The sequence below is a fragment of the Lepidochelys olivacea genome, assembly GCF_965140295.1.
Source record: "Lepidochelys olivacea isolate rLepOli2 genome assembly, chromosome: 7".
In the NCBI taxonomy this organism is placed as follows: Eukaryota; Metazoa; Chordata; order Testudines; family Cheloniidae; genus Lepidochelys; species Lepidochelys olivacea.
The window spans coordinates 67,735,370-67,750,534 of NC_140417.1; the positions used below are offsets into that span (position 1 = coordinate 67,735,370).

The window sequence follows — 15,165 nt, forward strand, 5'->3', positions numbered from 1 at the left end:
ATTTTGCAACATATGGGCAAGTAGAAATAAAGTTAAACATTTGTTATATATCTGGAATGAGAGAGTGCGCCTACTGCTGTTTAATTAACTAGTGTTAATGGAGCCCAGTGGTTGCAAACTTTTTATGTTATCCAGGGAGTTGAAGCTGCTTAAAGAAATCTTAATTCCTGATACACTTCACAATTCATGCTGATTATAGGGCATTGATGATCTTGTGTTTAAAATAGCGGACTAGGAGTCTGGTTATCTAATAAAATCTGTCTGTGGATTTTTTTTTCTCCAGCGGCATGTATTTTCATGGTAGTTAAGCACTGGTCTTAATGGACAGGTTTCAGAGTAACAGCCGTGTTAGTCTGTATTCGCAAAAAGAAAAGGAGTACTTGTGGCACCTTAGAGACTAACCAATTTATTTGAGCATGAGCTTTCGTGAGCTACAGCTCACTTCAGTTCTTCTAGCTTTGTGTATGTGTGTGTTTTGATCATTTGCTTTCTGTTCCTCAGTTGTCTTAGGATGCTTTTTATCAGGGGATGTCTTATTGACAATGTAGGGCTTGCATTTAGACCTGAACACTGTTAGGGTTAGTGTCAGTTTACTGATAAGAGTTCCATAGCTGAAGTATTCCTGCTGAAAGTACTTTGTCCCTTGAACTACGTCTGGAAGATCTGAAACATTTATCCCATGTCACGTAGTCCAAGAACTAAGCCTACTTCCTCCACTAAACTTTGCCTGCCAGTGCCCCATGCCATGAATCTCACCACTTCCTGCCTGGTCTCCCACTTATTGAATTCTGCCCTCAATTAGTGTAGGACCCTACCTCCCTTCCTCCCTCAAACCTACTTAATGAATCTTGAGTCACTTCTAAATAAAACTCTTTCAGTCCATCCAACGATAAACGGATGCTGGGCAACCCCACTGACCCTCAAAGCAATTTATACCATCCTCACCCATAGATCTCAGTGGAGATGATGAGCCTTTCATGAACAAGGCCCTCTTCCACAATCATCAAAGAAATATTCAAGTGGCAACTTCATTTGTCAGAACTCGCTTGAGTTTATTTTCTTTTACATAGGCATGACCCTCCTAGAGGAAAATTCAGCCTTTTATGTCTTAGGTGAAAAATAGGTATTTAAATAATCCTGCTTCTCTTTTGTGTGTATGTTGCATAATAAGTGTGTGTGTTTTTCCCCATATGCCAGCTATGCTCTGTATCATTGGCAAAAGCAATCCATTTGACACTGGTGACAGGTGATCCCTGAGAAAAGAGATGGAGGAAAAGGACAGGAAGAAGCACCGTAAGAAGCACAGTGGGCCAAAGGCTGACAAAAAAAGGAAACGTCATCTGAATGATCTAGGACTTGGAGATGATGAGGATGCTCGGAAGAGAAACCCAAAGGCCTTTGCGGTCCAGTCTGCTGTGCGGATGGCCAGAACCTTCCACAGGTGTGGAGTCTTTTAGAGCATGATGGGCTTGATTGTTTTGTTTTCCCCAGTAAACTCATTTTTAGGTGCTGAGAGAACTGTGTTTTGTGAATTAGTCTCTGACATGCTTATACAACTAACACGGTTTACTATGTCCACACAGCAATATATTTATTCTCTGTTATAAATGGGGCAGTAGTGTGGGCCTAACTGAGTCTATCATGCAGTACTAGTGTGTTTGTCTGCGTTATGGGAAAATCTGGTTAGCTCCTTAGTTGATGGAGTTGTGCATCTCTTCGTGAGTAGCTGAGTCCTTAATGATTACACCTAAGTGAATGAGTCTTTGAAACACTTAGCACCTTAAAACAAGTGTTCTTGCTTTTTTGTAACTTCTCATTAAACGTTTTCATGAATTTCTTCATAAATAGGACTCAGGATTTGAAGACGAAAAAACATCACATTCCGGTAGTTGACCGAACTCCCTTAGAGCCTCCTCCTGTGGTGGTGGTTGTCGTTGGCCCTCCAAAAGTTGGGAAGAGCACTTTAATAAAATGTCTAATTAGGAACTTTACGAGGCAAAAATTGATTGAAATACGAGGTCCTGTAACGATCGTATCAGGTGAGAACAAAATATATAAGGAACAAATTGTTGTTTGAAACACAATATGTAGGATATGGATAAATAGTGATAAACAGAAGGGTGACTTGATCTTAGCACATGTGCATGTTTTCTCTCACACAATACATTTTGTTGTGACCTCACATATTTAAAGTATTGCAGGCAGCGTACATTGATACAGTAATCTAAGGAAACTGTCAATTTGAAAATATCTTTTAAAAAAATGAGTTAAAAGTCATTTAAGGCACTACTCGTCTTACCCATTTTTGTAGTTTTATAATCACACTTTCCAATTTCTTTTTAAAAATTTGTCTCTCCCTGTTGTTGTTTGGAAAAACACAAGCAAAGGTGAGATTGACAAACTATTCACAAAGTGATATCAAATGCACCAAGTAAGCAAATATTTTCCTCCAGTTTTTCAATTACAGTAATTTTAAATGTTGTTTGTAACAGTAGTGTGTAAATATTTCCTAGCAGATGCGTGGCTTTTTTGTGCCTTAAGAAAATAAGATACTTTCCTTATCATAAATTTTTAACATTTCGTCTATACATTACACATACAAAAACTGTTACAAGAATATTAGTAAAGTTGCAAAATCAAGCACCCAAAAGTTAGGAAATGCCATAATTAAAGTTATCCAACCTTTGTGCATATTAATTATGGTACAGTCTTTAATTATATGATCATATACACTGGACCCTCGCTAGAACACGTGTCTATATAGCGTGAATTCGCATATAACACGGTCGCGGCCATGAATCCCAAATTTAATTACTTTAATTGGAATTCATTTTAATGCGGTCCATGCTGTAATACGGTGCCACGCATTGATCCCAAGTCACACGTTCTAGCGAGGGTCAGGTGTACTAATTTTTCCACAGCACCCCATTTCATTCAGCACACAGCCTGGATGGTGCTCAATTAATAGTTAGCTAATCAGTATTTTGTTTTCTTCTCATTTAATGTGTGGTACCAGGCCTTATTTACTACGTGCTATTCAAACCCTGCTCTGAAGACCGAATCCTTAATTTCTTCATGGATTTTTCTGTGGCGTTCATCACTATAGTATCTGAACCGTCACAAATATTAATGTTATTTTCACAACACTGTTGTGAGGTGAGGGGAACCAGGTGGCATTGTCTACGGCGCAGATTAGGGTCAAAAGTGTCTGTTGGTTTTTGGGTGCCCAATTTGAAATTTGGGTGATCTAATTTTTTGAAGTACTTTGTGCTTTGAACATATAAAATCCTAAACCCGTTGTCTTCAGTTGTAGCTGAGTACTCCGCACTTTTGCAAGTGTGGAACCTTGGTCTCCAGTCAGGCCACCTAAAGCGAGGAACACACAATTAATGACTACTTGTGAATAGTTTGGTTTAAGTGGCTTGATTAGCATTGCATAGGAACTCTGTGGTAGAAGTGGGGATAAAACCCGGTTCTCTGGGGCAGCATTCAACTGCCTTAAACATTATCCTTTCTTTGTAATTCTCCGGAAAAGTCAATACACACCTGCTTTCTGTAAAAATGAAACAGGGATCCTATAGATAAGGCTGTGAGTCTGTCACCGAGGTCACAGATTCCATGACTTTCTGTGACTTTTGCAGTGGCTGGTGCTGGCTCAGGGGCTGCCCAAGGTAGGCAGCCCCTGGGCCAGCAGCAGCAGTTTGGGTGTGTGGGAGGGGGCTCAGGGCTAGGGGTCGGAGGGTGTGTATGTGCGTGTGTGTGGGGGGGCCACTCCCCGGCTCCCATTGGCATGTCCCCCCTGCAGCTCCTAGGTGGGGGGTCCACGCCGCATGCTGCCTGAACCTGCAGGCCCTGCCCCTACAGCTCCCATTGGCTGCGGTAGCCGGCACTTGTGGTGGAAGTACAAGGGTGGTGCTCCCTCCCCCAAGCACCCACGGGGCCCCCCCGCCCAAGTTTTAGGCAAGGTGGGTATTTTTAGAAAAGGTCATGGTCAGGTCACAGGCCCATGAATTTTTGTTTATGGCCTGTGACCTGTCCATGACTTTTTTAGTAAAAATACCCGTGACTAAAACATAGTCTTACCTATAGATAACTGTTGTCTCTATTACTCAGTCCTGCTCCATCCCTAGAACAGGGCTAGCCTGTGGACCAAGTGAGACAGAAGGCCTGTGGCAAAAATAGTATATGCTCATGTAACAGACTATCGTAACAGAGCTTTGCAACCTGATCTGAAGCTGTCAGAACCAGATTACAAGTGCCTGCCTCTCGCCAGAGCCGTTCTCACTCTTTCTCTGGCCCAATGACTACTGTTTGTCATTATGATTTACCACTGTAAATGTTGAATAATCATGGAAAATTTCAGCCCAAGTGGTTAAAGTTTGGCAAAGTTACAAGCAACTGAAAAATGGGTCTTATAAAATGGGGAATATCAGCCAACCAGAAGAGTCAGGGGGTGCTCCCAGCCCCCCTATCATTAGGCGCGTAAGAAGTTTGAACTGGGAAGAAAATGTTGGCTAATCTAGTCCATCCCTTCTATTATGGGAGAGCAACCTGTAATCCAGGAGAACAGCTGCACAATAAATCAGCACAAAGCCAACAGGAATTTAAAATTCTGCTGTCTCTGTCTGTTTAATCTCCTTCTGTTGGATATTTTTGATAGAGAAATAAATTTATCTATCAAAGGTGCATTACTTGGTATGAATCCTCACAATAAATAAATCTGAGTAACATTCCAACATGTAAGCATGGCTAATTAGAGAAGTCAACTATATCAACACAGTATTGTAGCAGAATTGATGAAATAGCTGAGACTATTGAGGTTAAGATAAAATATCTTTAGTTGGTTCACTTTTGTTTTTCCTTAAATTTGCATTTTCTTCACAGGTAAAAGGCGTAGGCTGACCATTATTGAATGTGGATGCGACATTAACACAATGATTGATCTGGCTAAAGTTGCAGATTTGGTAAGTCAGCAATTGTGGAAATAATACCTTTGCCTAGATCACACCTACATATTATTGTGTTGATCTTTACTCCCATTGCAGTCACTGGTAAAACTCCCTTTGACTTCAGTAGGAGCAGGAGGGGTCCCTAAAAGGCCTAATTTTCTGGAGCAGTCACTGGGACTTGACCAGAAGTAACAAGGGGGAAACTGCCTTTGAATGTCTACTGACCCTCTGTTGCCCATTCCACTTCTGAACCTTAATGAAAAATCTCTTTAAGAAACCAGAACGGAACAGCAACTTTACGCTAAACAAATTCCAGTTCAGCCCTATTGACATTTGAAATGGTTTGTTAAAACATAAGAATATAAGAATGGCTATAGTGGGTCAGACCAATGGTCCATATAGCCCAGTATCCTGTCTTCCGACTGTGGCTAATGCCAGATGCTTTAGAGGGAATGAACAGAACAAGCAATCATCAAGTGATCCATCCCGTCATCCACTCCCAGCTTCTGGTAAACAGAGGCTAGGGACACTCAGAGACTGGTGTTGCATCCCATTGATGGACCTATCTGCAGTGAACTTATCTAGTTCTTTTTTGAACCCAGTTATAGTTTTGGCCTTCTCAACATCCCCTGGCAAACAGTTACTCAGGTTGACTCTGTTGTGTGAAGTACTTTTTAATCTCTCCTTATATGGAAGTTGTTCCATACCCCAATAATTTTTGTTGCCCATCTCTGTACATTTTAAAATTCCAATTTTTTTTTTTTTGAGATGGAGCGACCAGATCTGTATGCAGTATTCAAGATATTGGTGTACCATGGATTTATATAGAGGCATTATAATATTTTCTCTTATCTAGTTTTTTCCTAATGGTTCCTAACATTCTGTTAGCTTTTTTTGTCTGCTGCTGAATATTGAGTGAACTATCCACAATGACTCTGAGATCGCTTTCTTGAGTAGTAACAGCTAATTTAGACTCCATCATTTTGTATATATACTTGAGATTGTTTTTCAATGTCCATTACTTTGCATTTATCTACATTTAATATCATCTGCCTTTTTGTTGCCCAGTCACCCAGTTTTGTGAGATCCCTTTGTAACTCTTTGCAGTCTATTTTGGACTTACCTATCTTGAGTGATTGTGTATCGTCACCTCACTGTCAAATTTTGCTACCTCAATGTTTACCCCTTTTTCCAGATCATTTATGAATAAGTTGAACAGCACTGGTCCGAGTACAGACTCCTGGGGAAACACCACTATTTACCTCGCTCCCTTCTGAAAACTGATCATTTATTGTAATCCTTGGTTTCCTGTCTTTTAAACAGTCTCTTATCCATGTCTCTTATCCCATGTCTGCTTACTTTGCTTAAGAGCCTTTGGTGAGGGAACTTGTCAAAGCTTTCTGAAAGGCTAAATACACTATATCCACTGGATTATCTTTGTCCGCATGTTTGTAGACCCCCTCAGAGAACTCTAATAGAAGAAAAAATTCTACAATGATCAGATTGTTCACTAAAATGTGGAAAGGGAAACATACTGCTACATCATTTGGGTTCATCTGATGCATCTAGCTGGTGAACCTTGGATTTGAAGGTCTGAGTGCTGCAGTCAGAGTGTTTTCAGATGAGAGCATCAATTCTGTAATTTACCTCCCTCTTTGGTCAAGCATATCTGAGTCTGTTGATCTTCAGGACAGGGTGCAAAGCCAACTTGTCTACTCAGATGTTTTGGCTGAGGTGGTGGATATGGAATATATTTTTGCTGATAGTTGATTGTGGGGTTATTTTTGGCAATTGTTGAATTGACCAGCTAATCTGAGTAGTCTTCTACTGCATACATGTTCTTTGAGACAATGAGATGCATTTAAAACATAAATAATAGATATGATATATGCCTGAGGTTATGAATGTATATGATGCCGAGAAGCACTATATCGGTTTGATTGTCACAAGGTTAGGAGGACTTAGTTACTGACGGAGCCATAAGCCATTAATTCATTTGCATCTTAGGGCTTGTCTACACTTACCGGACCTGCTAAATCAACTGCCGATCGCTCTCCCCTCAATTCCTGTACTCCCACCTAATTGAGAAGAGTAAGGGGAGTCGACAGGAGAGCGTCTCCCATCGACGTTGCGTAGTGTGGACCCCATAGTAAGTAGATCTAAGGTACGTCGATTTGAGTTACGCTATTCACGTAACTTAAATTGAGTAGCTTAGATCGACTTCTCCCTTTAGTGTAGACAAAGCCTTAGGCTCCTTGTTGCTGAGGACCTAATTAGCTTTGCCTCATGTTCATGTGACTACAGGAGACGATTATCCTATGTCAATGTTCTGCTCCGTTATCATCATCTCTGTGACACATTACAGTAATTGCAACATATGAAGGAAGTTTGTTTACCTCACTTGTACCAAAGGCCTGTTTATGATCTTAGATGCTCTAGTCCCTTAAGGCATTACTGCAGTAGTCTATTGAGGTAACCTAATCTTTGGTTGCATTTGTCAGATACCCAAAACAATCAGGGCCTTTATCTTTACTAATTTAATCAGACATTCCTGCAAATATTGATAAAAGCTCAGTCTTGCATGTTTTAAGAGCGGACAAAGTTTGTTAGCTGAGGAGGGCCAGATTCTGATACTCTTACGCCTGTTACGTATTATCTTACTTCTCAAAGAGCCTCATTACTGTTTGAGCAGTAAGAGGCTACTTAACGAAATAAGGATCTGTCCCTCGTTGCTGGGACTAACACTTTTTTTTGCAGAGGAGGAAGGTGGTGATTGTCCAGGGGGAGACTTTTGTTCTGACTCTTGTCTGTGGGGGTGTGGTTTTTGTTTGTTTGTTTTGTCCTCCTGTAATTTTTCTGGAGAGGGGAAAACAAAGTGAAGAAAAATTATAAATATATATAGATTTAGGAGAGGGGATTTGATTTCTTAGCCTTCTCTAAACTAAGAAGGGCTTAAGACACAACTTTTAATTTAAAAGGCCACAATTGGTTCACTAGGTTGTGTGAAAATCCTTGGGAGACTGCCTGACTCCTTGAGATTAAAAATTTATCAAAGCCAGCAACAGACTGAATGAAGAGATGGATCCTGTTTAAAAGCATGACAATTAAATTAGTTGAAGATGCTGATGAGGACATCTCAATAGCACCAGAGAAAATTGTTTTCATTCACTTTCAGGTTCTTATGCTCATTGATGCCAGCTTTGGATTTGAGATGGAAACCTTTGAATTCTTGAACATCTGCCAAGTACATGGGTTTCCCAAAATCATGGGTGTCCTTACTCACCTGGATACCTTCAAGAACAACAAACAGTTAAAGAAGACCAAAAAGAGATTAAAACACAGATTCTGGACAGAAGTATATCAGGTATAATACCAAACAGTTATTTTTCATAAATGTTTGAACTGTGGAAATTGATTTAGGGGTGGGGAAAATATTCAAGTATTTAAATGTACTGCATTTGTTTGTTCACAAATGTTACTGAAAGACAAGACACTGCTAGGGTAGCATTTAGCATTGACTCAGATTATACAATCTTTCTCTTTCTTGAAAATTGACTTGTGTAATTGAGCTCTATCACTAAACAATAGAGCTGTTACAGCACTAGAGCCCAGTAGTCATTCAGACAAGTAATGATGTGCGTAGGGGGTTGCAGGATCAAATCCTAAATTCATAAAAGCCAGATGGTGTTGCTTTGCAGGCTTTAATGCGGTGTCTAACAATGCTAATGTTGTGTAGCTTCTGTATTTGTGTTGTGCCTGCTGCTGAAAAAATACATGATTTCTATGAAACATACATCTGCCCTTTAACAGATGCAAAAGCAAGTCTTTGCTGCTATTGTGAGCCTTGCACACCTGGTGCCAAATTGTTGGGGATAACTTTTTGCCTTGATGGAGGGAAGATAATTAACAAAGTTAACTCAAATCTATTGAAGGCAATTGTAACTTGTTGAATGCAGTCTCTTGCTTTAGTTTTAATGAGGTAGGAATTTAATTGGGGTAAGTTGTTTTTTTTTTTTTTTTTTTTGTTAAACTTTTAATATAAATTTGATTTAGGGTGCCAAGCTGTTTTATCTCTCTGGGATGGTACACGGAGAGTACCAAAAGCAGGAAATTCATAATCTGGGACGCTTTATCTCTGTTATGAAATTCCGTCCACTTACATGGCAGACATCTCATCCATATGTCCTAGCAGACAGGTACGTGGTTTTCTTTTTTCCTCAATTCTCTGTTTGTCCTCTGCACTCCCACCCCCAAGTTCTGTTTTTATAAGAATGTAACAGCCAGTCAGTTGATAATAGCTAAATTAAAGTTTAATCTCTTTTTTCATTACTGACATAAATGAGGGGAAATCAGTGGTGTAAGAGGTGTATTTTCAATCCTGTGCATGTAAGTTTAGCCACGCAGCTCCGCTCATGTCCGTATGAGGGAATGGTGTAATTCTATTCCTGTACACTTCTGAAAAAAATTATTTTAATAGTACAGTTATGTAACTGTTGGGCATGCAAATGACCAATTTAATGTGTAGCTAGAATTTTATAGAGTTATCCATTACTGTGGCAGCTAGTGCATGGTCTCTATTGCTATAAATGAGTGCAACCCCACTAAATTAAAAAAACAGTTATAATAATTTGCCATCTGACTTCCGTGGAGCTGAGCCCACTTAAATCAGTGGTAAACTTGGCTTGGTGACTTCAGTGTAAGTTTGATTTGTTCACAGACTGTAGGATGAGGCAGTAAATGTGTCTTTAGAATGCTACAGGTTATTTGAACACTGTCCATAAAACATTTAAACAAAACTGCTGCGTGATTATGTTGAACTTCTCTGAAACCACAGCATCCCAATAGTTTAACAGCAGATAGTGAACATATCACTCTGATCTCTAATCACTGGAATGGCTCTCCATTGAATACGGAGTCTACTTCAAGGTCTCTATCCTGAATTTCAAAACTCTCCATGGGATTGGCTCTAGCCACCTGAGAGATTGTGTCTCCTTCTGTGTCCATGATCTCACACAACAGCTAGTTCCACTGGAACAGTGCATCTGTCTACAAAAAGGGGGAGGGGAAGTTTGTGGCTTCTGAAGACTGTACTTTCAGAGGAGCTGGATCTAGCTCACTCTTGGAAGAGATTAACAGAAATCAATTAAAAAAAACAAGCCTTGCTTCTTTCAAAGTCCCATTCACTCATAAATGAGGGGAGGGAAATACCTATGAACTGATAAGATTATTTTTCTTGCAATTTGGGAAAGAGTTAAGAAACAGACATTTTGTGTTTTGCTTTTAAATACCGGGGCAGTGCTTAAGTGATGTGGTCGGAGAAGTACTTAGAAAGATGATACACAAAGTTCTCTGAAATGCACAGAGCACATCTGGGGAAAAGAAGAAAAAATATTCTCTAAATCTTCCAGTTCCAGTTTTAGGTGTTAGCTTAACCTTATTGTGCATGAGAGCCTAAAAGTGAAATTGGCTAGAAAGTGACTATAAACAAAAATGAAACTGATTCAGTTGTTTTCACTTTCTGCCCCCAGATAAAGGAGAAATGCCCCAAATGAACACACGCTTAATCTTTCAGAGATGTAGTATTAGATGAAATGTTATACATTTAAAATAAAATTATCATCTAAAATATTCACACACAAGAATCTTTAACCAAAAAAAAGACTTTAACATGACAGTGTGCTTTATTGTGTTCCTATTATCAAACAGTGAAAATGTCAAAAAATGAGATTATACAATGTTTGTGATTTTTTTTTTAAATAAAGCTGCAATAGTAGTTTAATGTAGCAAGTGCAATAATTTGCTTCAGTACTTTCTTTTTGGAAGATGATAGTTGAGAGACTGTATTTCTAATATCTCTTCTGATATTCCCTAGAATGGAAGACTTGACAAACCCAGAAGATGTTCGAGTTAATCCAAAGTGTGACAGAAAGGTGTCACTTTATGGCTACTTAAGAGGAGCATACCTAAAAAACAAAAGCCAAATTCACATGCCAGGTAATGTATCTAATCTCTTAAAATTCTTATTATTTTGATGATTTATAGCTTGTAATACTGTTAAAGGGATAGTTTACATCTGCAAAAGACCACCGTACTATAGTTAATATTTTAATATTAATATTTTGTAAAACTTTTAATTGAGAAATCTTCTTGCAGTGCTAAATCTAAACACAATAACAATGTACTAGCATGGAAAACCAGAAAATGAAATTGATCAGTGTAGTTACGCTCTCTGGGATGATTGAAATGCAAAAAAAAGTAATGTTAATAATGAAAAGTAAGTTAGGCTTATTTAAAATGAAAAGTATTATGTAGCGTAATAAATGAATACTAATTAATGATAACTTAGTGATTTAAGTTATTTTCTTTTTAACAAGGCTGAGATGATGTTAGTAATGAAGATAAGTGTATATTTACAGGAGTAAGTTGCCAGTGATTTATAGTCCACTAGCTGATTAATTTGTAGAATGTTTTCCAGACTTAGTAGTAGGTCTTAAAAGTGTTGCATGTGGTTTATCTATGCAGCGTACTATTGATGTTAAATCACTTCATGCCACAGTAGAGCCCCTTTACCTCTTTATGGTGAACTGTACAGGTGTGTTGTTTTTTGGTTTTTTTTTTTTTAAATCAGAGCTTTGTCAAAATCCTTTTCTTCCTTGTTCACCAACCCAGGTGTAGGGGACTTTGCTGTGAGCGATGTGAGTTTCCTGCCAGACCCCTGTGCACTTCCTGAACAGCAGAAAAAGCGTTCCTTAAATGAGAAGGATAAACTTATTTATGCTCCACTGTCAGGAGTTGGAGGTGTAGTGTATGACAAAGATGCTGTTTATATTGACCTTGGTGGAAGTCATGCTCATCAAGATGAAGAGGTGAGGAGAAAGTCTGTTTCTTTGAGTTCTCTGTTCTCCAGTAGAATATAGCTTCTGCCTAAAGAGGCAAAGCAATGGTGCTTGGAAACAGTTTTTTTGTTGTTTGTTTTTTGTTATTTAAACATCAACCCAAATGATATGCAAACATATCCTTATCCTTAAATATCTTATTAACCACCTTTCTTTCTACAATGATTGAGAAACAAAATAGTTCGTGTGTGTTTGTTTTTCCCAATTACCCTCTCTCAGAAGCTGTGGAAAACAGCTAAGGAAGTAATTAATAATAAATTCTTACATAGCTTATTTTTCTTCAGATACTTTCCAAGCATTAACTAAGTGTCATGCCATCCCTGAGAGCAGGGCCTATGTATTTAGTCTCATTTTGCAGGTGGGGAAATTGAGGGAGAGTGGTTGTATCTCATCCAAGAAAGTTGCTCTCCGAGGCAGGGCTTGAACTTTTTCTCTGTCTTGTGCTCAGACCATTTCAAATATTATGGTGCATGAGTTAAAATATTGTTAAATGTACAATATGTTTTTTACACACTGGTAAGGAGCCCATCTCTGTAATTTGCATGGTTTAATATTGAGTCTGTTCCTGTTGCCCAGTTTAGGCAGTTTTAAAAATTTGTTGATAGTTCAATAAACATTTGTATAATTGATCTATTAAACAGAAAAAAATCTTTTGGTTTGTCAGGAAGAAGTGAGACCAAATCATGAACTAGTCCAAAGCCTCATCTCCACACATTCCACCATTGATGTTAAGATGGCTTCAAGCAAAGTGTCTCTTTTCATGGACTCCAAACCATTAGGTTCAGAAGATGTGGAAAACCAAGAGTAAGTTTTGAATTTTACCGAGCAGTGGGAGACAGAACAACTTGATTAGAAGAGGCATAACACAGGCAACAGCTTTGGCCACTTGTGTAGCTTAGTTAATAGCTGTTTCAGTGGGCTGATATTAAAGGTGTGTGGCTTGCTTGCATGGCACATGCACAGAAAGAGTTTGGGAGAGGTTTATTGTAGAAGAGAAACAGGAGTACGGAGCTCTAAAACTTAAAGCAGACCTGTTTAAACTTCATGACTCTGTTCCCAACCTTCATTAGAGCAGAGTAAGATGAGATCATCACACTTATTTTCAGTACTGATTTTATCAGGGTTTGAACTTGTTTTATGAGTTAAAAAGCACTGTTTCCTACTCTTCTGTATCAGTCCTCCCCTAAACGTGGAAAACATAATTCAACCTCAACTAAACAATAGGTGGGCATGGGAGTAAGGATGCTTCAGGATGTGGGCATGGATGTTTATAGGAGAAATAATTGTAGAATGGGTATATTTGCTTTATATCACCTTTAGACATGCATCTAGTTTTTTTTTTTTTTGGCCATTTCTGTTTTTGGGCACGGTAAATTATGATTATCCATTAGGTATTAACTTTTCAGAATGGAATAATCAGTACAAGGTTCTTCTTTTGTCAGGTCTTAAGAGGAGAAGAAATCTAAGCTTTATTTGCACTTTCTCTGTTTAGTGTAGTTAGTCCTAAAAGATAAGTAATCATGGTTGTAAATTTCACTGGTCTTTGTTTGAGCAACTCTGGGATTGCAGACTTCAAAGTAATGTTCAGAATAGGAGTATATTTCTAATTATAGAAGAAGTTGGTAATGCCACCCTACAATTAGATTGCTTATCACTTCCCGTTATAAGACTGTTTTCTGTTGCTTATAACTCTTTTTAACTGTTCAGGCTGAAATGTTCCATGTTGTCCACCTTCAGCTAATTATTATTTAACTTTTGCTTAAACAGCTAAGCTGTTTTTTTAAAAAAAATTCTTATAATTTCATAAAGAGATCCTTTAGTGTACCTCTATGCCTTCTGTTAATGAAGTTTTTCGAGACAAGGTGGGAGAGGTAATATTTGTTGTTTGACCAACTTCTGTTGGTGAGAGAGACAAATTTGCAAGCTTAATAGAGCTCTTTTTCAGGTCTGGGAAACATATTCAGGGCAGGTATACACTTAAAACGCTGCATTGGTGCAGCGGCACTGATGCACCTCCGCCAGTGTAGTGCTTTAATGAAGACACTCTAAGCCGACAAGAGAGAGCTTCTCCTGTTGGCTTAGGGCATGTCTACACGTACAGCGGTGCAGCTGCATTGTGTCTGGTGAAGATGCACTATGAAGATGCACTATGCCGAAGCTCTCCCACCGACATAGCGCTGTCCACACCAGCACTTAAGTCAGTGTAACTACGCCAATCAGGGGTGGAGTGTAGATCCAGGGCTCAGAATGTCACAGCTAAATACAAGGTAGAATAGATTGTTTAGCATAAGTAGTTAACACATTTCAATGGACCATTCAAGAAGAAGTGGCCTATGAACTCCCTTCTGATAGGGAGAAAGGAAGGTGGGAAAGCAGCAATATAGGGAGTTGCTAGTGGGTTGTATATCATTGTAAAAAGCCATACATCCAGTATGTCTCTTCAGTCCATGATGTTTAGTGTCCAGCAAAGTTATGAATTTAAGCTCTCAGGCTCGCCTTTTGAAAGTGTTGTGCAAGTTTCCTTTAGGCAATAGGTCAGATAAAGAGTGTTCACTTTGAAAAGTGTTCACCCACAGGTGATGAGGTGTTTTTGTCTTGCATCATTTTCCTGTATGAGTTCATTTGAAAGCATAGTAATTGTCTGGTTTCACCCTGGCACAGTTGCTATTGGGGCATTTAATTCACTGGATGGCATGTTGTGATAGGCAAGTGTAGGCACAGAGATTTTGAAAAGTGTGGTGGGGGGGGTGTAGATCATTGTAGTAGTGGAAATATGTTTGCAGGTTTTGCATCTATTATTCTGGCAGGGTCTGGTGCCGCTTTTTGAGTTGTATCCTGGTCTGTGGGGAGCTTGCTTCTGATGATGAGCTTAGATTTTTAGTGTCTTGCTAGATTCCTACACTCATGGACTGAATAGACACACTGGATTTTAAGGCTTCTTACAACAGTCTATAACCAGCTACCCCATATCATCCCCCCCCCCCCCCCCCGGGTAGATCCTTCCCCTTTTCTTCCTATAACTGCAGGAGTGTTGATGGGACTCTTCACCTTGAATGATCCCTTGAAATATGTGTTAACTACTTATGCTAAATAATCTGTTCCATCTTGTCTTTAACTATGACACTAATAATCCACACCCTTGAGTGACATAGTTAGACCAACTCTGTGTAAAAGGGCAGGTCTACACTACAAACGCTGCATCGGTGCAGCTGCACTAATGTAGCACTAATGTAGCACTTTGATGAAGACACCCTAAGACGACAGCTGAGCGCAATCCTGTTGGTTATTCCACCTCTGTGACAGGTAGTAGTTATGTCGGC

The 15,165-nt window shown here is 39.1% G+C and overlaps 1 protein-coding gene across 3 annotated transcripts in view; it reads left to right on the plus strand.

The window, feature by feature from the left end:
- The window catches only part of BMS1 (BMS1 ribosome biogenesis factor), a 39,557-nt gene that overhangs the window by 789 nt on the left and 23,603 nt on the right, over positions 1–15,165 (plus strand). For all 3 annotated transcript variants that reach the window (XM_084635585.1, XM_084635587.1, XM_084635586.1), the window contains exons 2-9: positions 1,198–1,441; positions 1,849–2,039; positions 4,885–4,964; positions 8,125–8,313; positions 9,003–9,145; positions 10,822–10,943; positions 11,619–11,815; positions 12,510–12,649. In XM_084635585.1, the coding sequence (XP_084491711.1) occupies positions 1,266–1,441; positions 1,849–2,039; positions 4,885–4,964; positions 8,125–8,313; positions 9,003–9,145; positions 10,822–10,943; positions 11,619–11,815; positions 12,510–12,649 (1,238 nt within the window). In that variant the 5' untranslated portion in view covers positions 1,198–1,265. The remainder of the gene's footprint in view (positions 1–1,197; positions 1,442–1,848; positions 2,040–4,884; positions 4,965–8,124; positions 8,314–9,002; positions 9,146–10,821; positions 10,944–11,618; positions 11,816–12,509; positions 12,650–15,165) is intronic.